The sequence below is a fragment of the Otolemur garnettii genome, unplaced genomic scaffold (assembly GCF_000181295.1).
Source record: "Otolemur garnettii isolate 467f Iridium unplaced genomic scaffold, OtoGar3 scaffold00063, whole genome shotgun sequence".
Lineage (NCBI taxonomy): Eukaryota > Metazoa > Chordata > Mammalia > Primates > Galagidae > Otolemur > Otolemur garnettii.
Window position 1 is genome coordinate 5,180,661 of NW_003852458.1, and position 25,861 is coordinate 5,206,521.

At 37.1% G+C, this 25,861-nt stretch overlaps 1 protein-coding gene across 1 annotated transcript in view; it reads right to left on the reverse strand.

Annotated features, from left to right (window-relative positions):
• CUNH5orf42 (chromosome unknown C5orf42 homolog) overlaps positions 1-25,861 on the reverse strand; it is a 133,102-nt gene that overhangs the window by 43,147 nt on the left and 64,094 nt on the right. Inside the window, 13 exon segments of the mRNA XM_023515013.1 lie at positions 3,922-4,071; positions 4,285-4,480; positions 5,138-5,259; positions 6,535-6,606; positions 9,964-10,068; positions 13,697-13,751; positions 15,248-15,380; positions 15,872-16,038; positions 16,823-17,593; positions 17,774-18,064; positions 21,253-21,442; positions 24,067-24,144; positions 25,221-25,300. Of these exon segments, the coding sequence (XP_023370781.1) occupies positions 3,922-4,071; positions 4,285-4,480; positions 5,138-5,259; positions 6,535-6,606; positions 9,964-10,068; positions 13,697-13,751; positions 15,248-15,380; positions 15,872-16,038; positions 16,823-17,593; positions 17,774-18,064; positions 21,253-21,442; positions 24,067-24,144; positions 25,221-25,300 (2,410 nt within the window).

Genomic DNA, 25,861 nt, shown 5'->3' on the forward strand with positions numbered 1-25,861 from the left:
ACAGCTTGAGATTCTGTCTCAAAAAATAAAATCTCCCAAGACCAGTATCAAAGCCAATGACTCTTCCTACTCTTAAACTCAGTTGATTCTTTTCTCAGATTTGAGATACCGTCTACTTTGAATGCACTCTTCATCTGGGTCTCCTCTTCCCTGTGCTGTTCAACCTTCTCAGTCTTCTGCTACACACTCCTTTTGCCATCCGCATGTCCTGGGCTGCCAACCTCAGCTCACTTTCTGCTCAGTCTTCCCACTCTCCCTGAGTGAAATCACAGATTCACAGATGACTCCTAAATCACACAGCATTCTCTCTGAAATCAGCTCCTTATGTTCTGGATATCCCAGTTAGGATGTCCCACAGGCAAAGGAAACTAAACTCATTACTGCTGCCCCTCTAATTTGCTCCGTCTTCCTTGTTCCTAAGCTCAGTGAACAGCACTTCCATTCACCTAGTTTCCCAAGCCAAGGGCCTTAAAGTCAATCAAAGTTCCTCTCTCTCCTTCAGATACAACCAAGTAGGGTACGTCTACCTCTTAAACACCTCCATTCCAAACATCACTGCTTAGCTGAGGCTTTCACAACAGATGGACCCCAAACAGTATCCCTAATTAGTCTTTGCTCTATCTAGTCCACCATTCACACATGCCCACAGAAATCTTTTTAAAATACAAATTCAATATTGTTTCTTTTCTGCCCAAAACCCTTAAATATTTTTCCAAAGCCATCACCTTAAACATCCCAATCCTTCAGTATGACAGTGGCACACAGAATCTTTCCTTTGCCTATTTCTGTAGCATCTCTTGCTATTTCTTTAAATAAACAACAAACATGTTCCCTTTGACTTCAAGCTTACTGAGTTTTAATTTCTCAAGGTAATCAGGCTCCAATACTCTCAGTCACTGAGCAATCTCTTATGTCAGTTTGAATTCTTTTCCTTTTGCTAAATCCTACTTTCCCTTAAGATTCCATTTAGATGTCTCTCCTAAATGGCCCCAGTCCTCCCCTAAAATGGATTAGATGTTACATCACCCAAGAGTCTCATCCACACCACCACTGCAGAAGTTACCCAGCTGTACCATAAGTGTCTCTTCTGTCTCCTCTTTCCCACATAGTCATGCCTACAGGCTGAGCACCTAGTGTTCCTTTCCTCTAAGCTCCAGTGTCTGGTCCTTAACTCAGGGGTTATTGAAGACTCAGTCAAATGAAGATTACGATTCCTGCCCTACTTAACTCATAGAAGTTTTCTGAGAATCAAATTATGCAACAAAGTTCTCTGAAAAATGTGAATTACTAAACAAATAAAAATAGTGCTTGTTATATTTCAGTCCTAGTCTAAGGTGAACCTTACCATGAGAAAACAATGGTAAATGGCGGTCCTGGCAATGGCAGTTATATCGTCTTTTCCTGACCTGTTTTAGCTTGGCTGTCCCAGCACTTCACCATCTATCCCTGCTTCCTATTTCTCAGCACCCAGAAGCATTTCCCTTAGTCACTCTCAAGAAAGAATTTAATGCACACGAACTTCAAATAGAAAATACAACAAAAGAGATGGACATACTCAAAATCCAAAATGGCCTCAATACATAACAAAACTAGCCTTCCCTTCTCTGGAGAACCTGCTCAACTTCCTGACTAATAAGAGAGTCACCCTTGCAGGAGGTGACTAACTGCCACTGACCCTGCAACGCTCTTCCTGGGCCCAGCAAAACCCTGCTTGCTGTAAATGATGCTATTAATAATGGGAGATGGTCTCCAAAAATAAATAAATAAATAAAGTTACTACACTCATGCCAAAAAACAAACAAACAAACAAAAAATGGGAGATGGTTTCCAAAATAAGAAGCCACTGTCATTCAAAATAGTGAGCAGGTCTCATTAAACCAGTAATGCATTGTTAGTTTTGTTTTTTGTTTTAAAGACCCTGTGACCCTGTCCCTCACTTCTCTCAGCCTATTACTGTAATGCAAATCCTACTCAATACTAATGTGTATGACTATATTGAGTCTTTATATCTTAAAAATATCGTGATTAAATTTAATTTCATAATATAAAACTTTTCTTTTAAAATTGCCATTTTAAAGTTCTTCTCTATAATAAGAGTAGAAGGGTCCACTGATATATTTTGCAACCAGGCAGTATCCCCAAGGAAGGATCCTCCAAAAGGTTGATTATAGACCTGATCTCACTGATAAAGGAAATTAGCCCATAGCTTATGGTCATTGAAATGCTGGCCTAACATACTCAGGGGTCATAGGGAGATGGGTTTGCCTCCAGACTGGTATGAAAATGAAGGGAAACTAACAGAATACCCAAGCAGCCACAGGCCTTTGTCTAGATGTACCTCATGGTAACTCAAGAGGCTAAGTCCCACAGAGATACAGGTGAGGGTCAAATAAATTTAATTTACTTGTAGAAAGTCGGTAAACTAGTAAGTGACAGATCTGGGATTGAAATCCAGGTCTGGTCTGTTTGAATCTAAAAGTCAAGCACTTTTCACATTCCCCATACACTTCCCCAGCCTGAAGGACTGTGAAGCTTCATACAGTGGTGTCCTCTCGCCACTACCTATGTGCCTTAGCTGCCCCAGGACAGGCGAGATAGCACAAAGCCTTCAAAATCTGAAATGCTGGCTCGGTGCCTGTGGCTCAAGTGGTTAAGGCGCCAGCCACATACACCAAAGCTGATGGGTTCGCATCCATACACTAGAGCTGGCAGGTCCGGCCCTGTCAAACAACTAAAAAATGGCCAGACATTGTGGTAGGCACCTGTAGTCCCAGCTACTGGGAAGGCTGAGGCAAGAAAATCACTTAAGCCCAGGAGTTGGAGGTTGCTGTGAGGTTTGATGCCTCAGCACTCTACCCAGGGTGACAGCTTGAGGCTTTGTCTCAAAAAAAAAAAAAAATTCTGAAATGCCGCCGCTTATTGGTATATGCAGGCATAATACACATGCCCTAACACATCCCAAGGTGAAGTTTAGTTTCCCTACGACTTGCCCCTTCCTCAATCCTCCATCTCCTCAGTGCTGACCACTGATAAGGAATAACCAGGCAGAGCCAGACTCTACATGTAAGCACCTCACACCCACAAAGCCAGCTGGGTCCAAGCAGCCCAAAAAGTATGGAGACACATTAGGTTTCTGTTGCAGTAAGTCTGATCACATAGTGGATTAATTTAACCATTCACAGCATGTAGTAACTTAAGGTTGTAGAGAAATAGTCCAAATCTTACAAAAAGTTACAATAGTACAACCTGTTTATGACTATAAAACTGAATATTTTTCCAGTTAGGTACTGTTGGCCGTGATTCCTATGTATTTTCTCTGTGCTTTTCTAGAATTACTCATCTTTTCAGAGAATTCTTTTTTAACATCAAAACACTATGAACAGGATATTTATTTTTATCATCATTAACTAAGAAAAGACATATGCACAAATAGATCTGTAGTTTCTTTGCAAAATATTTATGGGTCCAGCATTGGAATCATGGCTCACTTTCATTTAGCTACCTACAGCAACTCTCCTTAGCAAGGGACACATCTTTTAATGGATTCTTTTGCAATTACTTTGGTCTTTTATGTTTGTTTTTTTTAAGATAGGGTATTGCTCTGTCACTCACCTGGGCTATTAGAGTGGCATCATCATCGCTCACTGCAGCCTCAAACTCCTAGGCTCAAGTGATTCTCCTGTCCCAACCTCCCTGAGTAGCTGGGACTACAAGTACACACACCATCACACCTGTCTAAATTTTCTATAATAGGGAGACAAGGTCTCCCTATTGCCCAGTTTGGTCTTGAACTCCTGGCATCCTGTGCTAGGATTCCAGATGGAAGCCACTACACCCAGCCAAATTAACATTTTGCTAATGCTTGTTTCTAATATAAGAATAATTCAGGAGAAGGTCATGTTACACATCTTGGCCATTCACCTTTGTCCTGCTGTATGTCTAATGGTGTTGGTGAGATGATACTAGGCTCCTTCACTTCTGTTATGCTTGCTCTCCAGCTTTTCCCATCCATACAGGCTGGAGTCACTTTTGTAGGTTTCAAAAATAAATCCATAGCAGATTTGGAAGATTCTATCAAGAATATGAAAGGCATACAAAAATAAATTCTAAACATCTCAACATAATAATTAGAAGATTAATAGAACATTTCTAAATGTGATTATATATATATATCTAAAAGTACAGTAGGCTTATAGGAAGAAAGCTAAGAGATGTGAGAAGGGATAATAATATTTAAAGAAGTTTTCAAAATGTGTTCATTTTAAAAGTAGGACAAATTATTACCTTGATTCTTAAAATCATGTGGGAGAAAAGCATTAGTAACTGAAGCCGCCACATAATGTAACTCTGCAGAGGATGGAACTTCTAGATGATCACTTTGCTGATTGGTAACATTATCATTTGGTTCTTCTCTGACAGGTAATTCCTGTACAAGATCATCTGCTTCAATGTCAATCACATTTATATAAGTATGTCCAACCTGAGCCAAAACACACAAAATCAAAAAGGGATATATTCTTTTTACTCTATAGGGTCATTCTGCCAAAAAAAAAAAAAAAAGATTTAGTGCTTTATTCTTATTAATAATAAGGCAAAAAGAGCTTATATATATCTAATTTAGGGAAAGCTGAAGGAAGTATGTGTTACTGGCCTTAGTTTACATTATTCTGGGGCATAATATGTAAATTAATTTTTTGACCTATAAAGCTACATAAATGAGATTTTAATTTATTTTTAATTTTAATTTTTTATTTTTTTTGAGACAGAATCTCACTTTGTCCTTCTTAGCAGAGTACTGTGGCATCATAGCCCATAGTAATCTCAAACTCCTGGACTCAAGTGATCCTCTTGCCTCAGTCTCCTGAGTAGCTAGGACTACAGGTGCCTACTACCACTCCCAGCTGATTTTTCCATTCTTTTAGTAGAGACAGGGTCTTGTTCTTGCTCAGGCTGGTTTCCAACTCCTGAGCTCAAGCAATTTACCCACCTTGGCCTCCCAGAGTGCTAGAACTCTAGACCTAAGCCATAGCTGGCCATAAATGAACCTCATTTTACTTTTACAATTAAATAATATCTGAAAGACCATGGTACATTTTAGCACTAAGGTATTATTAAAAGTTCTGAATGAAACACAAACCAAATTTGTTACTGTATGAGGTGGTGAAGGTGGCAAAGTTTTCTCTGCTATTTCAGGGGAAAGCTTGCGATTTAGATATATATCTGGAACCAACAGTTGAGGAACATTTGACAGCTCATGTTCTGAAATTAAGAAAGGAAAAATCAGGAACATAAACATAAAGAATGTCTGTAAAAAGCTCTAAATCATTAACCTTGTGTGAATAGGTTACCAAGAAACAATGTAAAATGTATTTCACAAAAATCTAACTAGAAGTGTTGTCGGTATAAATAAAAGCAAATTCTATTCTAAGAACAACTCATAATAAAACACAGGCTGACTACTGCTTTTCTCGTATAAATGATTCAGGAGAAAAATAAAGTCTGTATATCAAGAAAATGTTACAATCTCCTATTTCCATTTCATAAATGTTAAGTCATGTTTGTCTATCTTATTTATAAGAATTTCAATAAAGTCTGATTTTAAGAAATTAATGTATCACCAATTTTTAAAATTTTCAATAGGTTATTTTTATTAATAGCTTTGTTGAGATAAATTCACACTCTTCAAAGGTTATCATCAATGGCTTATAGTATACTCAAAGAGCCCACAATTAAATTTTACCCCCTAAAATGTCTTAACATCTAAATTTCACAAAAGTTGTTTGCTTCTTTTTTTTTTGAAGCAGAGCCTCAAGCTGTTCCCCCTGGCTAGAGTGCCCCATAGCATCACAGCTCACAGCAACCTCCAACTCCTGGGCTCAAGCAAGTCTCCTGCCTCAGCCTCCCAAGTAGCTGGGATCACAGGTGCCCACCACAACACTCGGCTATTTTTTGGTTGCAGCCACCATTGTTGTTTGGTGGGCCGGGCTGGATTCGAACCTGCCACCTTAAGTGTATGTGGCTGGCACTTAGCCACTTGAGCCATAGGCACCAAGCCAAGTTGTTTGCTTCTTATTCATTAGGAAAATAAACAGGCCTCCTATGATAGGTATGCAGTTTAACACTGTACCTTTTGTTCTATTCTTATTTTCTAGCATTTTATTTTATTTTATTATTTTTTTTTTTGAGACAGAATCTCATTACGTTGCCCTCAGTAGAGTGCTGTGGCATCACAGCTCACAGCAACTTCAAACTCTTGGGCTTAAATGATTCTCTTGCCTCAGCTTCCCAAGTAGCTGGGACTACAAGTTCCTGCTACAATACCTGGTTATTTTTTTGCTGTAGTTGTCATTATTGTTTAGCAGGCCTGGGCTGAGTTTGAACTGGGGCTGGTACCCTAATCACTGAGCTACGGGCACCAAGCCTGTTTTATCTGTTCATCTATGGAGGGATGGTGACTCTAGCTCTGGCACTGTGAAGTTGTAATATTTAATAAGTCAAACTGTTCTCAGGGAAAATGAAAGAAATCATACATACCTCTTATGTAAGAAATGATTTGTTGATTTTCACTACATTTAGAAACAACTTCTTGAGAACCAGCTTCCTTATCTTGCAGTACATTAGGAAATATAAGGCAAAAAGAGAAAACAGAAAACAAATTTCACAAATATAAGAAAAACAAAAATATTAAATATAAATAAAAACATATGAACAGGCCTGGCACAGTGGCTTATATCTGTAATCCTAGCACTCTGGGAGGCTGAGGTGGGTGGACTGCTTAAGCTTGTAAGTTTGAGACCAGCCTGAGCAAAAGTGAGACCCAGTTTCTACTAAAAATAGAAAAACTGAGGCAACAGGATTGGGGTTGCTGTGAGCTATGACACCATGGCACTCTACCTAGGGTTACAGCTTCAGACTGTCTCAAAAAAAAAAAAAAAAATATATATATATATATAAAATATATATATAGTACATACATAAGTACATATAAAAATATATATATTGTATATTTATATATAAAATATGTATATAGTATATTTGTATAAGTATATATAAAAATATATATTATACGTATATAAGTATATATATGTATATGAAAAACACAGATAATTAGATATTGTGCATAAAGTGTGGTAAGTAGAAAGTACATTGACAGCTTAACAATTTCATTTTGAAATAATTAACATAATTTCAGGTTTTATTATGTATATCCTGGTCTTCACTTAGATGAATAACAGACCCTAGCAAATAGCCTGCCAACTTTTCGAAAATTATTCCACAGCAAAGGCAAAGTACCTCCAAGGCCTTCTCAAAGACATGCTGAGATTATGAACATTTAAGAATATTTCTCATATGTACACTCATCATTTCATTAAAAAAATCATACACATGCTTAACCACAATTAGAAAGAAACATAAATTAGGCTTGGCACCTGTAACTCAGCCATGGGGGCGCCAGCTACATACACCAAGGTTGGTGGGTTCAAATCTGGCTGGGCCAGCTAAACAACAACTGCATCCAAAAAATAGCTAAGCATTGTGGTGGGCGCCCCCAGCTACTTGGGGGGTTAAGGAAGAGAATCACTTAAGCCTAAGAGTTTGAGATTGCTGTAAGCTATGACACCATAGAAATCTACAGAGGGCAACATAGTAAGACTCTGTCTCAAAAAAAAAAAAAAAAAGAGAGAGAGAGAGAAAATTGGAAACTGCCTAACGCATTTAACAATAAAGAATTAATTTAATACTTTATGGCACAGCTGGAAAAATAAATATGTTAACAAAGTACTTTTTTGATGACACAAGAAATATTTGACATAAATAGTATTTAAAGTGAAACAAACTGCATAGAAAATACAGGTATCCTTATCCAAATCTAATCCACTCCCACAAACGTGCTGGATAGTGAATTTTCAGATTTGGATAGACTTTATTATATTATCATGTTTCCCCCAAAATAAGACACTGTCTTATATTTATTTTTTTCTCAAAAGACACACTAGGGCTTATTTTCAGAAGATGTTTTATTTTTATTAAGTATAATACAACAATCTACATTTTTCAAATACAGTTAAGTCATCCTCTTCTGGAACCTGACAGGGGAGCTGACCTTGTTGGTGGGGCTGGTGCTAGTGTAATGCATAAACTCCTTTCCCCTAGCCGTTCACACATACACAATAGGATGCCTACGACAGCAGTTACCACATGCACACCCATACAAGTGTAAATGGCTCAAAGAAAGGAGCTTTGGCAGATAAAAGGTATTCCAGTCTTCCTTACACTCACACTGAAATGCATGGCATGGCTATGCAGATACGCTACATAGCCACGCCCATCCCTAGGTCTTATTATCAGGGTAGGGCTTATATTTAACAAATGCATGGAAATCCTACTAGGGCTTATTTTGGGGGAAGGTCTTATTTTCGGGAAACATGGTATTTCAAAAGGGGGGAAAAAGATGTCCCTGCCTGTCCAATTTTCCCAAATATCATTAAACAACTCTTCAACACACAAAAACAATCCATTAAGGACTACTACATAATACAAAAGCATTTTAAAACGACTTTTTAATAAACATTCATTTAATTCATTCATCTGCATGCAATATGTAATACTGAACATATTAGATATTAACTACAACACAGCAGTAAACTTGTACTATGAAACAAATGACCAACGAAATAATGTTAAAGATACACTCTAATTTCAGAATGTCCCAAGGCACTTGGAAAAAAACAACACTGAGATCCATGAAGATTAAACTTTCAGGTAAAGCTAGGGAAAACAGCAATAACATCTGGATGATGAGGGTTCAGATAGTAAGCCAGGACATATCCATACCATATGGTACATTTAACTATGTAAAATGTACAAAAGAAGACTGAAAGAAAAAATAATATCAAAATGTTACTTCAAAGTGTCATGATTATGGTTAAATTTTCTTTTCTTTTTTTTAGACAGAGTCTCACTCTGTCACCCTGGTAGAATGTCCTGATGTCATAGCTCACAACAACCTCGAACTCTTGGATTCAAGCAAGTCTCCTGCCTCAGCCTCCTCAGAAGCTGTGACTAAAGGCATCTGCCATAATGCCTGGCTAGTTTTTCTATTTTTAGTAGAAATGGGGTCTTACTGTTACTCAGGTTGGTCTTGAACTGGAAGTTCTGAGCTCAAGTGACCCACCCATCTCAGCTTCCCAGAGTACTAGGATTACAGGCGGGAGCCATCACACCTGGCCAATTGTGGTTTTCATCTTCACACTTGCTGCTACTAATGTTATCCAAATAGTCCACAATGGTCATATATTATTTTTAAAATAATACCAATAAATGTTATTTTACAATAAGATAAAATTATAAAGGGTTAAAAGAGCACTTAGAAGGATTAGAAAGGGTTAAAAGAGCACTTAGAAGGTTCTGAACACAAATGAAACTTTACTAAAAGTCATTTAAAAATTACTATGATACGATTAGCAGAATACTATTCAAGACACTGTTTACATTGATTAGCTACATTAATGAAAGTTTGTCAGGCAACATTTGAAATAAGATACTTCAATACTTATTTCCTCTACTTTTGGACACAGTTACATAGCCTTTCCACATTAAACCCAATCCACTCCTCTTCCTAGTTCAATTTCACCAGCCAGTGCCAGGCCCCTCAATTTCAGGCATATGATTCTACTGAAGATAATTAATGGCACAGAGAATCCAAATTCAAAAAATTATTTCTACTTACTTTGGATATAGTCGTGGCAGTTCTGAACAAAAATCTCTATTATGTTTTACTTAAGTTATCATAAATTCAACATCTAAAGTATATAACAAGTGTGAGGAGAAAAACCAGGGATGCGTCACCAGTACCACATAATTTAAAATTCCTTTGGAATCACTGCCTTAAGAAAAAAATCTAGATATTTTAAATATGTCAAAATATACAATTTTCTCTTAAGAAGAAAAACAGCATTTTACCTGGGTCTGTATTTGTACTTGCGTCCTGACTTTCTACAGCTTTCTTTTTTACAGAGGCCATGAAATGCAATCCAGCTGAAGTATTAAGGTCATCTTGTAGCATTTCTTAAATATAATGAAACATTGGAAGTGATCATTGAGAAGCAAACATGTTACTGAGATCCCAGAAGCATAGTATCTAACTCAAGGGAGGTGAAACATGGGGTGTTAGAATGTTACCAAAATGGTAACAAATGTTACCTCTTTCTGAATGAGGTGGTACATAAATGGAATCTCAAAGACATGGTAGAATCAAAACAAAAATTGTGGAGGGTTTTGTATGCCTAGTGTATAAATCTAGATATTCTTCTGGCTAATTTAAGATCCAGCAGAAGCTGTTAAGTTGAGAAATGATATGGTCAGACTGATGCTCTAGAAAAATTACCCAGCCATTGTATGGAAAAGAGATTCAAGTAGAAAAACTGAAGCAAGGCTATCAGTTAGATGAAGATACTATAGCAATTTAAGTATGTAAGGGAAAGAGAAGAAAGGATAAGTTTAAGAATTATAAAGGAGGTAAAATAAGCAAGACCTGGTCACTGACTGGATAAGAGAAAAAGAGCAAAGGCAGAAATCAGAATAATACAAAAGGAGATAGGGAACACAGGGGAAAAAATCAGTTGGGGCAAGGTAGAGATAATGAATTCACACTTCACATGCTGTACTTGAGGTAATTTCTACCCAAGTGGAAAGTAGAATCAAAGCCCAAAGTCTATTATGAGAGTTTGGTTTTAGATGTGGATTTTCCTGGAAAATCATCCAGGATGATGAGGTAGAACAAAGGAATACCAATGATGGCCTGTGGTGGTGTAATAAATATACATATTTGGTCTCTGTACCCAGTTCCCAGACCAGAGTTCCTTAGATCCCCAGAATTTCCTGAGTGATGGGATTGTCTTGTGTTATTCATAATAAGCCCCTTTTGAGCACATCTAAGTTTATGGTAATGAGGTGACTCCTAACAGTCCCCTAGATAGCTTCGAGATGGGCCTGGTCACCAGGGGAAGCAACCACATAATTAGAGGGTTACAACTATCAGTACCCAGCTCACCCACTCTACTCCTACTTCTGGAAAAGGGAGGCTAGAGTTCAATCACAGTGGCCAGTGATTTAGTCAATTATACCTATGTACTGAAACTTCAAAAAAATTCTGAAGCAAAGAGGTTAAGGGGAAGTCCAAGTTGGTGACTATACAGACGTGCTAGGAGAGTGGCCTGTCCAGAGAGCCTCCCTACCTCTACCTTGCCCTATGCACTTCTTCCATTTGACTGTTTCTGAGTTTTAACCTTTATAAGGTAATTGTAATGGCAAGTATTTTCCCAAGTTCTGAGTCATTCTAGTCAGTTATCCAACTTGAGTTGGGACAGCAGATCAAAGGAATCCCCCAAACTATAGTAATCTAGGCAGAAATGCAAGTAGGCTGATGACCCTATTTGCAGCTGGCACTTAAGTGGAGCAGACATTATAGAACTAAGCCCTTAACCTGTGGGATGTGTGCTAACTTTAAGTAATTAGAGTCATAATGAAGTTATATTGTAAGATATCAAGTTGGTTTTGAATAATTGGAGAACTGCTGTTGTTTGAAATGATACAACACATATCCACTACAGTAGTATGCCATCATTAAAAATAATATAAGGCCAGGCACAGTGGCTCATGCCTATAATCCCAGTACTCCGGGAGGCCAAGGCAGGAGGATCACCCGAGCTCAGAAGTTTGAGACCAGCCTGAGCAAGAGCGAAACCCCATCTCTAAAAATAGCTGGGCATTATGGTGGACACCAGTAGTCCCATACTAATATCTTAATACTAGTATGTAAAATCAAGTTATTAAAAAAAACAGGAGGAACTGCTTTATATGATGAATAACTCCACATATATATCTGTAAATATTTATGTTAGGAATATTCATAAAACAAAGCCTGAAAGAACATTAAGACTGGTTATCTCTCGACAGAGAGATGATGGGCAACTTTAATATTCTTCTTTTTTTTTGCAGTTTTGGGCCGGGGCTGGGTTTGAACCCGCCACCTCCGGCATATGGGGCCAGCGCCCTACTCCTTTGAGCCACAGGCACTGCCCCCTTAATACTCTTATTCTTTATTTCTATTTTCTAAATTTCCATCAATAATCATGTATTAATGTTACAAAATGAAAAAAATATGTTACTGAGAGTGAAAAAGATCAAGTGGTTTTAAGACAAGTGAGCAAATGGATTAGAAAGCAGAGAGACTGAAGCTAAGCAGGTGACCACTTGGTATAGGCAAGCAAAGCCCTGATGGCAGGGTAGTGGCACTGAAAAAGGAACAAAGGACCAGGGAAAGGACTAAATGAATAGAGCTTGCCTTTCAAGGCAAAAATAAATAAAATGGTGATATCACTAATAGGGACACACATACAAATTTAAAATTTGGACATGCTGAATTTAAGGTCACAGTAGTAAAGAAAGATGAGAGAGACTATAAGTATATCTGAGTATCATGAAAAAATGTATAGGCTGAAGTATTAGAATGAATGGCCCTGCCTCAGCACCCGTAGCTCAGTGAGTAAGGCGCCAGCCACATATACGCCAGCCCGGGCCAGGCCTGCTAAACAACAACGACAACTATAACAAAAAAATAGCCGGGCATTGTGATGGGGTGCCTGTAGTCCCAGTTACTTGGAGGTTTAGGCAAGAGAATTGCTTAAGCCCAAGAGTTTGAGGTTGCTGTGAGCTATGACACCACGGCACTCTACCCAGGGCGACATAGTGAGATTCTGTCACAAAAAGAAAAAAAGGCTTGGCACCTATGGCTCAAGCAGCTAAGGCGCTAGCCACTTACACCTGAGCTGGCAGGTTCGAATCCAGCCCAGGTGCACCAAACAACAATGATGGCTGCAACCAAAAAATAACCAGGCGTTGTGGCAGGTGCCTGTAGTCCCAGCTACTTGGAAGGCAGAGGCAGAATTGCTTGAGCCCAGGAGTTGGAGGTTGCTGTGAGCTGTGATGCCACAACACTCTACCCAGGGCGATAGTTTGAGGCTGTCTCAAAAATAAAAAAGAATGAATGGCCCTCTAAGCACAAGAGTGAGTTGAAGAGGAAGGAAGGAAGGGAGGGAGGGAAAATTGCTGAGGAAAAAGATTTAGGGAATACATATATTTCAATGGGCAAGAAATAAACTGACCAGTTCAAGAGGGGAAATAATTTACTATCTATAAATCAGTTCTCTTTTTTGAGCTAATTCCTTTATTTTTAATGTGCATGCATTTTCTATGATGAATTCAATCCTAGGCATATTCTTTCATAAGTTTCTTTTAGATCTCACATATATTATTTGAGATTCTAATTAATCACATTTCTCTACTGTGGTCAAAAAACTTTTTCTTTGAAAGGCCAGTTAGTAAATACATTAGGCTCTGCAGTGTGAAAGTGGTCATAGACAATATAGACAAACTGGTATGGGTACTTAAATAAAACTTAATTTATAAAAATGGGCATAGTCTAGATCTGGCCTACCAGTTATACTTCATCTGCAACCATTGCTCTATTGAAAATCACATCAAAACACAGACACAGACACAGACACAAACACCCACACCATCTTGTCAAAGATAACATGAAAATAATTTAGTCTCATTTTTATACTGCATATATTTCTAGAAAGCTAATTGTAACTCTGAAATTAGACATTACATTAATCACATATATACATACCAAAAGGAATGTCAAAGTCAACCAAAGACTGGGAATCATGATGTTTTTGTTCTTCCTAAATGAATTACCAAATGATTAATCTATGATTAACTCAAAGACATTTATTATTTTGGAAAAAATATTCAATAGCTATGAAGATTGTTGAATTCTTAGGTACAGGTCCTATTTCTATCATTCTAGGCATAATTAATTATTCTATCAAATCATTTACTCTATCACAGTAACTCTACAAAAGAGTTCATGGTATTCACAAGTTAAATAATAAAAAAAGAGCATTACCAGCTCGGTGCCTGTGGCTCAAGAGGCTAAGGTGCTAGCCACATACACCCAAGCTGGCAGGTTCAAATCCAGCCTGGGCCTGCCAAACAATGATGCTAAGCCCAAGAGCTAGAGTTTGCTGTGAGCTGTGATGCCACAGCGCTCTACCCAGGGTGACAGATTGAGGCTCTGTCTCAAAAAAAAAAAAAAAAAAAAAAGGGTGGCACCTGTGGCTCAAAGGAGTAAGGCACCAGCTCCATATACCTATACCGGAGATGGTGGGTTCAAATCCAATCCCAGCCAAAAACTGCAAAAAACAAACAAACAAAAAAAGAGCATTGTCAATTTAACATAAATTGGTAAATTGGTATTAATACCAATTTAATATAAACTGGTATTAAGTTATTATGTGCAATCCTTTACCACAGAATGGCTTTTTTTTTTTTAAAACAGTCTCACTCTGTTGCCCTGGGTACAGCGCCATGGCATCACAGCTCACAACAACCTCAAATTCTTGAGCTTAAGCAATCTTCTTACCTCAGCCTTCCAAAGAGCTGGGACTACATGCACCCACCACAACACCTGGCTATTTTTAGAGGTCGGGTCTTGCTCCTGCTCAGGCTGGTCTCGAACCCAAATGATCCGCCTACTTTGGCCCCCCACGGTGCTAGGATTACAGGTGTGAGCCACCACACCCAGCCCCTCGGAATAGATTTGATACTCACATAGTATCCCCATCCTATCAGAATCTTTCATGGATTCAACATTTTTACTAAGTGCCACCAGACATGCTCTTGAGGAGTTACTGAAAAAGTATGCCTTTAAAAAAAATGAATGTAAACAAAAATGCTTCTGTTTAATCTGTTGTTGCAAAAATAGCTAAATAGCCATTGAATTTAGAAGATATATTTTAAAAGATCAGACTTAAAATACAGATTACATAACACATCTATAGGAAATCCTAGAGGAATCTCAGAGCTAGGTGAAAATGCAATAACAAAAGCCCATCTAACATACTATGTGTGTTAAGATTTCACCAAAAAAAGCAAAGAGTTATTTCAAATACTAAAAATTCACACAGGCAGACACCCTTAACTTCAGTTTTTGATTTGCCATCAGTTGCTTTTGAAATTCACAACAGTTCTGTGGAGAGAAAAGCAGGAATTGATGTATTAAATGATCCTCCTAATCATAATCTGAACCTTCCAGCAATCAGACTAGATAAACCACAAAGACATATTAAACTCTGTGTACATACAAATCAAAAAAGAATCTATAATAGTTGTTCTCTACCTTGGGTTGCTTAATGATTTCTGTATCGTCATTATTAATGATGGAATCCTCTGGTCGAAAAGTCACATTTGGTTTTCTCCTTAGTTTCTCTGATCTTTTTTCTTGTGACTCTTTCTCAGATCTTCTTCTCTGCCTGTTAAACCCAACAGCATAAAATATACTTTTACTATTATAATAACACCAATATGACATTTGACAAGGAAATTGAATATGCAATTGTGTATAAGCTAAGGGACTAAACCAGATGACTTCCATTCTTCTGATGATATGATTATAAATAATAATAAACTTGCTGGCACATATTATCAAATAAAATTTCATTTAAAACTTGCCTTTTGGCTTGGCGCCTGTGGCTCAAGTGGCTAAGGCGCCAGCCACATACACCTAAGGTGGTGGGTTCAAATCCAGCCCGGGCCCGCCAAACAACAATGATGGCTGCAACCAAAAAAAAATAGCCAGGCATTGTGGTGGGTGTCTGTGGTCCCAGCTACTTGGCAGGCAGAGGCAGGAGACTCGCTTGAGCCCAGGAGTTGGAGGTTGCTGTGAGCTGTGATGCCACGGCATTTAACCCAGGGGGACAGTTTGAGGCTCTGTCTCAAAAAAAAAAAAAAAAAAAAAACTTGCCTTTTTTTACTGTCCTTTCCTTGTCTTACTTCAGATGGCTCTATTTTGATCTTTAGTAGTTGAAGATGCCCAGAATCACCTTGTTCAAATAAATCATGTGTTAGTTTCTGTTGTCTTTGTTGGAATGCGATGAGGTTTTCAAGTGGGATGAGTTGCGGTTTTTTATGCTATAGGAAAGAAACAAAGGACAATGACAAACTATAAACTCAATTATGCAATATGTTAAAAAGTTGAGAAAAAAAGATTTGGTTAAATTGGACTAAAATGTAGAAAAGACAGAACAAATCAAGCATAACAAACTGACTTGAACTGACAGATGAGCCTCCGTATCTTAAACTAAAAGTGATTTCTGAGTACAGAAAGTTTAAACTGGGTCATCCTATTTCAGCAATTAAGCAACAAGTCCTCATCGTCTTAATTTCATTTTCATACTAAAGATCTTCCTTCTTAAAAATGGTATTATGTCTGGCATTTAATTTAAAAAGTGATTTGAAACAGGCAGGATGCCAGGACATAAAGACCTTGAATTTTTTTTTTTTTTGAGATAGAATATCACTCTTGTTGCCCAGAGCTACAGTGCAGTGATATCATCACAGCTCACTGCAACCTCTAAGTCCTTGGGTCAAGTGATCCTCTTGTCTCAGCCTCTCAAGAAGCTGGAACTAAAAGTGTATACCACCACACCCGGCTAATTTTTCTATTTTTAGTAAAGACCACTCTTGCTCAGTCTGGTCTATAATTCCTGAGTTCAAACAATCCTCCTGCCTTGGCCTCCCTCAGCGCTAGAATTATAGGCATGAGCCACTGTGCCTGGCCCACAATTATTATTTTAAACCTGATTTTATATGGTATTTTCTATAAAAGCAGTATTCTAAAAAACATACAAGAGCTTCTCACTGACTATATAGTACTTTGGCATAAAAAAAGCAGGACTCTATTTAAATTCATTACCATATTTTCTGGGGATAGACATGAATGAAGTAATGATAGTTTTGGGTATTTTCTTTCTTCTGCTGCAGTTCTAACAGGTATTGAAGGAGCTATAACTGATACTCTTGAGGTTGATGAAAATGTATGAGGAGGTTTAAGTTGCAAGTGTAATAATGGAAGTCCAAAGGAATTATGAGGAGATATTTCCAGGGGCCCTGGCTTATTATCAAATATTTTTTCTGGCTTTATAAATATTGAAGAGTCCTGTTGAGGTGTCAGGTTTTCTTGTCCAACATACTGATCCAAGTTCACATGCTTAGGAATTTCTATAATTTCACCTTCTGCCCATTTCTTCTGCTCAACTGTCTTTTTTATGACTTCAATATTATATTGACTTAAATTTAAATGGGATATTGAAGTAGTATGTATTTCTTTCTGTGGCAGAGCAGGCTGGCAGGAATCAGATAATCCCCAAGCCTCTCTTGGTTTTGGCAGAGGTCTGAAGGGAATCTGTGGAACTCTTCCTGTATGTAAGGAAAGAGGCTTGAATTCATGCTTAGGCTGAAATTGAAGCAAAGGAAAACAATCACTAGGACTAAAAGTTTTTGCAGCTGGGATAAGTCTAGGTGTCTTCTGAACAACAGATGGCGTAGACAAAAGACAGAGATGAGTATTTCCAGCAACAGTTGGAGAAAATGAAGGGAAAGGTGAGTTTTGAGATGTTGCAGTTAGTCCTCTCTTTTTAGGTTGGCCATCTAATTGACATAAAGGCATACATCCATGTGGAACATTCTGAAAGAGAAAAAGATACTATGTAAGTTTAGAATGTATTAGAAATTTCTTCTTTTGTAATTGGTGTCCAATATGCTGTAGAGGGGATAGAATATGATAAAATAGTTATTTACTCAAATGACCAAAAAAAAAAAAAGCACTGATTGAACTACTAGGACATTGCATTTTTATATGTATTACCTGTAAATGTCCATTACTAGTTTGACCAGATTGGGTAATTTCTTCATGGTAGTGGGGGCTGTTCTTGTCAGGCTCTCTTTTGTACTCTCCCATGGATTGTGGTTTAATGAAAAATTTCTCAAGATTTCTGCTGCTATCTTCAACATCACCACACCCTCCTGTGGGGTTTGGTACTTGGCTTCCCCCTAAATGCACAGACTGGGACTGCTGTAGAAGTTGATGTACATCTGGGATGTTAGCAAAGGATGATCCTACTATCTGCATTAGGCTCATGAAGTTGATCTGCTGTAGCTAGAACAAAAATTAAGAGATATCTTAAAATATAATGAAAAGAATCTAAGGAATCAACAACAACCATCTGAGTATTTTACAATAGTCATACCTTTGACTCAGCATCTATCAGACTCATGAATGCTGAGCAGGAGGCATAGTGAAGACAGATTTTTGAAAAGAGAAAGGAAAAAAAGCAAAGTTTCATGTCAATAAGCATATGAACACTGACTCAAGAATGAGACTTGCAACAATTTTTAAACCAGTTTACATAAACAACCCAAGGATCATAAAGAATGATCTAATGGAGTGGGATAACTAAAGAAGACCCAGAATAAGTGTGTTCTGAAAAGTTTTTAGGGAAGAAAAGATCAGAGATTGATACATAAGTGAAGAGTAAAGGATTCCCTTGGAAGAACTGGCTGGGTGAAAGACAAGAACAGATACCATTGGTTCCAAATTTTGCTGCACATTAGAATCATCTGAGAAGTATTTAGAAAGTCCCAATGGCCAGATCCTATCCTATTCCAATAACATCAGACTGTCTGGGAATGGGAGCCAGGATCAGTATTCACTAAGATGACATGCAGAAAAGCTTGGGACCCACTAGCATACACACTGGCTTAGCTAGAAGAGGGAATTTTTAAAGCAGGGATACTGAGAAAACAGGCTTGTGGGGAGGTTTTCAAACTTCAGCAAAAATCAGAATCATCCAGTGGATTTGTTAAACCACTCTCTGCTGAGCTTCATCGAAAGAGTTTCCGATTCAACAGGTCTGGGATGGGGGCCTGAGAATTTGTATTTCCAAGGCCTAAGTGACAATAGATGCTACTGGTCAGGGATCACACTTTGAGAAAAACTGGACTTGTGAGAGTAACATAGGAAAGGAGGGAAAGTAAAGGCTAGTAGTGGGGTCTTTGAAGAATTTGTACTTGATAAAAGAAACCAACAGAGAAACAATCCAGGTTTAAAAAGTATAGTTTCTATTCAATTATAAACGAAATATATGGCTTGGGGCCCATAGCTCAGTGAGTAGGGCACCAGCCCATACAATGAGGCTGGTGGGTTCGAACCCTGCCTGGGCCTGCTAAACAACAATGACAATTCCAACCAAAAAAAAAAAAAAAAAAAAGTCAGGCATTGTGGCGGGCGCCCATACTCCCAGCTACTTGGGAGGCTGAAGCAAGAGAATTGCTTCACTCCAAGAGTTTGAGGTTGCTGTGAGCTGTGATGCCATGGCAGTCTACCTACGGCAACATAGTGAGACTCTGTCTCAAAGTAAATAAATAAATAAATAAAAAGAAATATACATTTACTATAAATAATGGAAGGTTAAAAATAAAATAAATATTCATAATCCTCCCCTCAAAGATAACCAATACTGACATTTTAGTTTATTTCCTTTCATTCTTTATACTTTTAAAACAGGATATCATATAGTATATAAATTTGTACCTGAAATTTACTGAAGATTTTAAAACAGAAGAATAGTATTAAAATAATATCTGAAGACAGTATCCTATAAAATGCTTATGTAAGACAATGAAAGCATGAAATACTAAGAATCTAAGATTTGCTGTAGCTGTAGAAACAGCAAATGGCTATAATGATACAGTATGGGTAAAGGAATCAAAAGAACTTAGTAAAACACTTCGTAAGAGTAATGAAAAGAAGGCAAAGGTGACTGTCCAAGATAGTGATTCTTTTTTCTGTTTTTTCTCATTCTTGAGTCATTCTTGTTTTTGAGACAGAGTCTTACTCTGTAACCTTGAGTAGAGTGCCATGAGATCATAGCCCATAGCAACCTAAAACTTTTGGGTTTGAGGGATTCTCTTGCCTCAGCCTCTGAAGTAGCTGGGACTACAGGTGCTCATCACCACACCCATGTAGTTTTTCTATTTTAGTAAAGATAGGGTCTCACTCTTGGTCAGGCTGGTCTCAAACTCCTGAGCTCAAGCAATCCACCTGTCTCAGCCTCCCAGAGTGCTAGGATTACAGGCATGCACCACTATGCCCAGCCTTAAGATAGTAATTTTTAATCTTTTGTGTGCATCAGAATTATTTGGAGAACTTGTTAAATATACACAATGACCAAAAAAGTCCTCAGGTAATTCACGAAACACAGTTTGAGACATGTTTCTCAAACCTTAAGCTGACAGATGAGTGGTTTTATTAAATAGAAAAGAGAAAGGAAGAGATGGAAAGAATAAGAATAAAATCAGTGACAATAAATTTCATGGGACAGGGGACATGCTAAAAAAGTATTCTCATCAGGGCATATAAGTTCAAAGAGAGAATCAGTGCCAAGAATCACCAATATAAAAATGGTACATTACATCACATAAAGGGATATGGAAGGAAATGTAGAACAAATGAGCAGAGAATTAGATTTGAGGGAAATTAATGTTTCAAGGATAAAAAAGAAAAGGGACATAATTAAAAATCACTGGTAGGCAGAAAAAAGGATAGCCAGGCAAGAAAAGATGATAGAAGTCAAAGTAAACAGTAATTTAAAATGCAGCTGACCGTTTCAACTCAAGATCACATTTGGTCTATGGATAAAAAAATATGATGTGACAGCCTGGTTTAGAAAATTTAAACTTTGGACACTTTTGGGTAAGACTTTGCTGGTCTGGTTTGATTACTGTCAATACATCACTTTGAGCAACTGTATCCTAAAGAATCTAGTATAAAAAAAGTCATTGTGAGAAGTAAATAGGGAGCTTAGGCTAGATTCTCGTCCTAGAGTTATGAAAAAAGTTTATTTGAGACAAGGTCTCACTCTGTTGCCAGGCTGAAGTGCAATGGCATGATCACAGTTCACTGCAGCCTGGAATCCCTATATTCAAAAAATCCTCTTACCTAAGCTTCCCAGGTAGCTAGGACTACAAGTGCATGCCACCATGCCTAGCTAATTTAAAATTTTTTTTTATAGAAACAGGGTCTCATTATTTGGCCCAGGCTGCTCTCAAACTCCTGGTCTCAAGTGATCTTCCCACACTGATCTCCTAAAGTACTGTGCTGGGATTATAGGTATGAACCACCTCATCAGTCTGAAAAATTACCAACTTTTGAATGCTAAGAGTCCCCAAAGCAGAGAAATGGTTGCAATTTAATTTTAACTTGTCCATTTTTGAAAGTTTGTTAATATTTTAAAACCTTACATATAACATGTGTAGGTTTACTTATTTATACAGAGATGTGCTCACCTGAACTAATTTAAACATTTCATCTTGGAGCATTTGCCTAACAGAATCTGCAGAATCTGGTAATTGAGCTCTATGTTCATTTCTCTGGGTCTCCTGAGGTGTTGGAACACTTGTCTGTGAAGCAACATTGACTCCACTTGATACCACAGGTGGAACTGAAGACTTGTCTTTAAGTGTAGAAATCGGTGCACTATGTAGAACGCATTTAAATAAAAAACACACATTAATCAACAAAAACCAAATTGGATATCCCAATATTTTTATCCCACTTATTTCTTAATTTAAAGGTTATTCTGGTACTTTCAGGAAATCTAAACACTAAGCCTATCTCTTTAGTACTCACCAGCCACTAGACATGTTTGTCATCAACAAAAATTTTCAGCTAATACCATTATTAAAGGACATGTACTGTCTGGTTGGTAATGGGCCCCTTTCTGTGGTGTTAACAACCCAGAGGGGGTGACATTTATTTCACTTGCTTGCTCCTTATAGGCATCTGAATTTAAAACCCATACAATTATTCTGATTAACTGTACAGATTTTATAATTTGAATTAGGAATAAGTTTTTGATCAAAACTAATGATCCAGAATACAGTTAAGAAAAAGCCTCTAGGGAAAGAATGAGTTTAAAGAAATGTTCAGTTCTAGGATCATTAGAGCAAACTATCTTATCATCACTAAATGTGAAATAACAGTACCTAAAACATTTCATTGTCAAATAAGACATAGAATTTAAATTTATAATAAACCTTAACAAAAAAGGTTTTATTTATAAATAAAAATTAAAGATCAAAGAAAGTTCTTTGGGTTTTTGTTTGAAGCTTTTGTTAATTTTATTTAGGTATAATTTACATAAAATCCAGTGATTTTAAGTGTATGATTCAGCAATTTTTTTTTTTTTCTTTTTGAGACAGTCTCACTAAGTTGCCCTTAGTAGAATGCCATGACATCACAGCTCACAGCAACCTCAAACTCTTAGGCTTAAGTGATTTTCTTGGTTCAGCCTCCCAAGTAGCTGGGACTACAGGTGCCTGCCATAGTGCCTGGCTATTTTTTGTTGCAGTTGTCATTGTTGTTTAGCTGGCCCAGGCTGGGTTGGAATCCACCAGCCTGGGTGTATGTGGCTGGTGCCCTACCCACTGAGCTACAGGCACCACCTGATTCAGCAACTTTAAGGGTATGATCTCATATATAGTGATAAAACCATTATCATAAGAATGATAAGGAATATTTTTATCTTCTAGGAAGTTTCCTCATGCCTCTGCTGTCAATTTTTGGCAACTTGAAAACTCTTCTACTTATAGTTTCACCTGTTCTAGAATTTCATACAAATAGAATCATTCAATATGTAGCATTTTGTGTCTACTTTCTCTATAATTAATGCTGCTGAAGTTTATTTATATTGCTGCATATATCAATAGTTTGTTCCTTTTTAGTACAGAATAGTATCCCATTGCCTGGATATGCATATCCTACAATTTACTTATCCTCTTACAGTTAATGAACATTTCCATTCACTTAAGTTTTTAGCTATTATAAATGTCTTTTTTTTTTTTGAGACAGCGTTTCACTTTGTTGCCCTCCATAGAGTGCTGTAGCGTCATAGCTCAAAGCAACCTCAAACTTGGGTTTAAGCGATTCTCTTGGCTCCGCCCCCCCAGTAGCTGGAACTATAGGCACCTGCCACAACACCTGGCTATTTTTGGGACGGGCTCTCGCTCTGGCTCAGACTGATCTCGAACCTGTGAACTCAGGCAATCTACCAGCCTTGGGCTCCAAGTGCTGGGATTACAGGTGTGAGCCCAATAATGGGATTTTTTGAAATGAAATGGTTGTTAGGGGATGATTCCTTAAACATAGAAAGTACTCAAAGTTTACTAAGCAAATAAATTTTGTATACTAAATAAGAAACAAGCAATTATCAGATTCAAATAAATTAATGATTGTTTCTAAAAAGAAAAGCACATATTAAATCACATTTAGGTTTATTTGGGCTTATACTCATTCCCATTCACCAATAATATTTGCCTTTTATCAAGTATCTGTTGAGCTCAATAACAAAACTATATTTGGCAAATCCACGAAAAACAGGTATTACAATTGATCTGCCTATTTTGTTTGTTTGTTTTGAGACAAGAGTCTCAAGCTGTCACCCTGGAAAGAGTGCCGTGGCGTCACAATTCACAGCAACCTCAAAATTTGGGGCTTAAGTGATTCTCTTGCCTCAGCCTCCCAAGTAGCTGGGACTATAGGCACCCGCCACAACACTCAGCTATTTTTTTGGTTATTGAGTTTTGCCTTCAATGAGTAGCAAGGAGGTTGATTCTAATTATGCAAAATTTTTCTAAAGTAAAGCTGTGATATATTTTCCTCCATTTTTAATAAACACTAAGTACTCTGTTCAACCTCTGTAAAAGAAATTCAAAAGACAAAACTGGGTAAATTTGTTCTATGAGAGAATTAAAAGCATTCTAAATACAATAAGAAATTAGTTAGAAGCTGAAAATGAGCAACAACTCCATTATCATTCAATAATATATCTACTACTTTTTTCAGAAAAGACTTTTAACATACTTCCTGTATGTTTTAAAACATAACAGTTAGTGGAAACTCTTTCAATAATTAAACATGTAGAAATGTGTGCCTATGTTGTTCTTTCAATGCTTGGTGTTGCTTTCATTTATTTTCTTAGTTTTTAGTAAAAAAAAAAATCAGCAATTATTTCACAATGGTACAGTAGGTATTTTTTCATTCTCTTACATATTTGTAAAACACAACTATTTCAAAATGGTACAGTAGGCAAAAATTCTTACCTAGAAATTTCTGAACTTGTATCTACACAAAATGAATGAGGAGTGGTATGTTCAGGATTGGAAAAGTCTTCGATCATACTGTAAATAAAAATTAATGAGTGATTAGAAAGCAAGATATTCTTTGCATTACCTAAAATATAGGAGATCTAATCCTCAGCCATCTTAGAGTCTAAAGATCTTCTAATCCTCTATAATGCTTAGCTCATAATTATAATCTGTTTATGTCTGTCTCCATAGCAATTAGTAACAGATTCAAACAAAAGCAGAAAATATATCTGGACGACTTAACACAGAAATTAAATACTACTGACTGCTCAGCAATGAAAACAATAAAATCTAAAACAAGGGGACATGAGATTAGTTGAGACCTAAATTTCACATGGAAGAGGCAGGCTCAGAACACTAAAGAGTCCACTGTCATGTCTGTAACTATATAGGCTAGTTTTTACAAATAGAAATGTCTGTATTATTTATGAAGGTATCTAATAGCAAATGTATTCTTTTTGTTAATTATCTACAGAAAAGCTAAACAAAATATGTGTATGGAAAAACAGAAAGAAAATCTAATTATGGTGCCTCTCTTGTCCAAGCTAATTCTTAAAACTCTAAAACTCCTAAAATTAAAAAAATTAACAAATCATGTCCAAACCGCAACAAATGAAAACTGCCATCAGCTTTCCTTAAAGCAATAATAAGGTAGCCAGCAAAGTATATGTACATCATAGCCCTAATGGATAGTATACAGTAATCACATCCCAACAGTGAAAAATTATACATATATTGTGATTGATAATGTTTTTTTATTTGATTCAATAAAAATGGAATCAGTACAGAAAAGTAATTCCTAATTAGCAGTTGAACAAACTTTGGTCTACTTATAACTTCATTTTATTTTGAGAAGGCTGATATGGTGATGAGAGAATAAAAGCAATTTTTAGATAACAATATTTATTTCATTCTAATTCAAGACTTAGAAGCATAATGTTTACTAAAAATAACTTTTTACTAAACTATAAACTGAAGTAACAATTTCACTACAAACACACCACTACCACCACCACAAAATATGTATTATAAATTTTGAGAAAAAAAGGTAAAGCTTCATTGAAGTCACCAAACCAGTTGTAATTACTTGCATACTTTTTCCCCCTTACCTTTTCTGTTCAGTTGATTTTATCTCCATATTTGTCTCCAATGTTTCTTCCCTTGGACACTGAACCTCTTCTGTAGAATGCTATTAAAATTAATAGTATTCCCCAAAACAAATGAAACAAATAGGTATTTTGAGTTTCACATTAGCTGCTTTAACCCTGAGTAACAAAAGTCAATAAGAAACTGAGAAATTTAAATACTAAAATGTACTTCCAGTCCTGCACTGACCAGATCATTAACTGTGTGAATTGCCTTTGGTCCATCACCCTGGACTACTGAGAATGTTAAGGTATGGAGACAAGATGATAGTGGTAAACTAACATATTATGAATTATATATACCCATCACTACACAATTATTAAGTACCCTGGGAAAACAACTATAAAATCAGGAAAAACTCTTTTTAGAAGAATTGGTACTATAATTGAAAATGTAAGGGCGGTACCGTGGCTCAGTGAGTGTAGGGCGCCGGCCCCGTATACCGAGGGTGGCAGGTTCAAACCCGGCCCTGGCCAAACTACAACAAAAAATAGCTGGGCACTGTGGTGGTCACCTGTAGTCCCAGCTACTCGGGAGGCTGAGGCAAGAGAATCACCTAAACCCAGGAGTTGGAGGTTGCTGTGAGCTGTGATGCCACAGCACT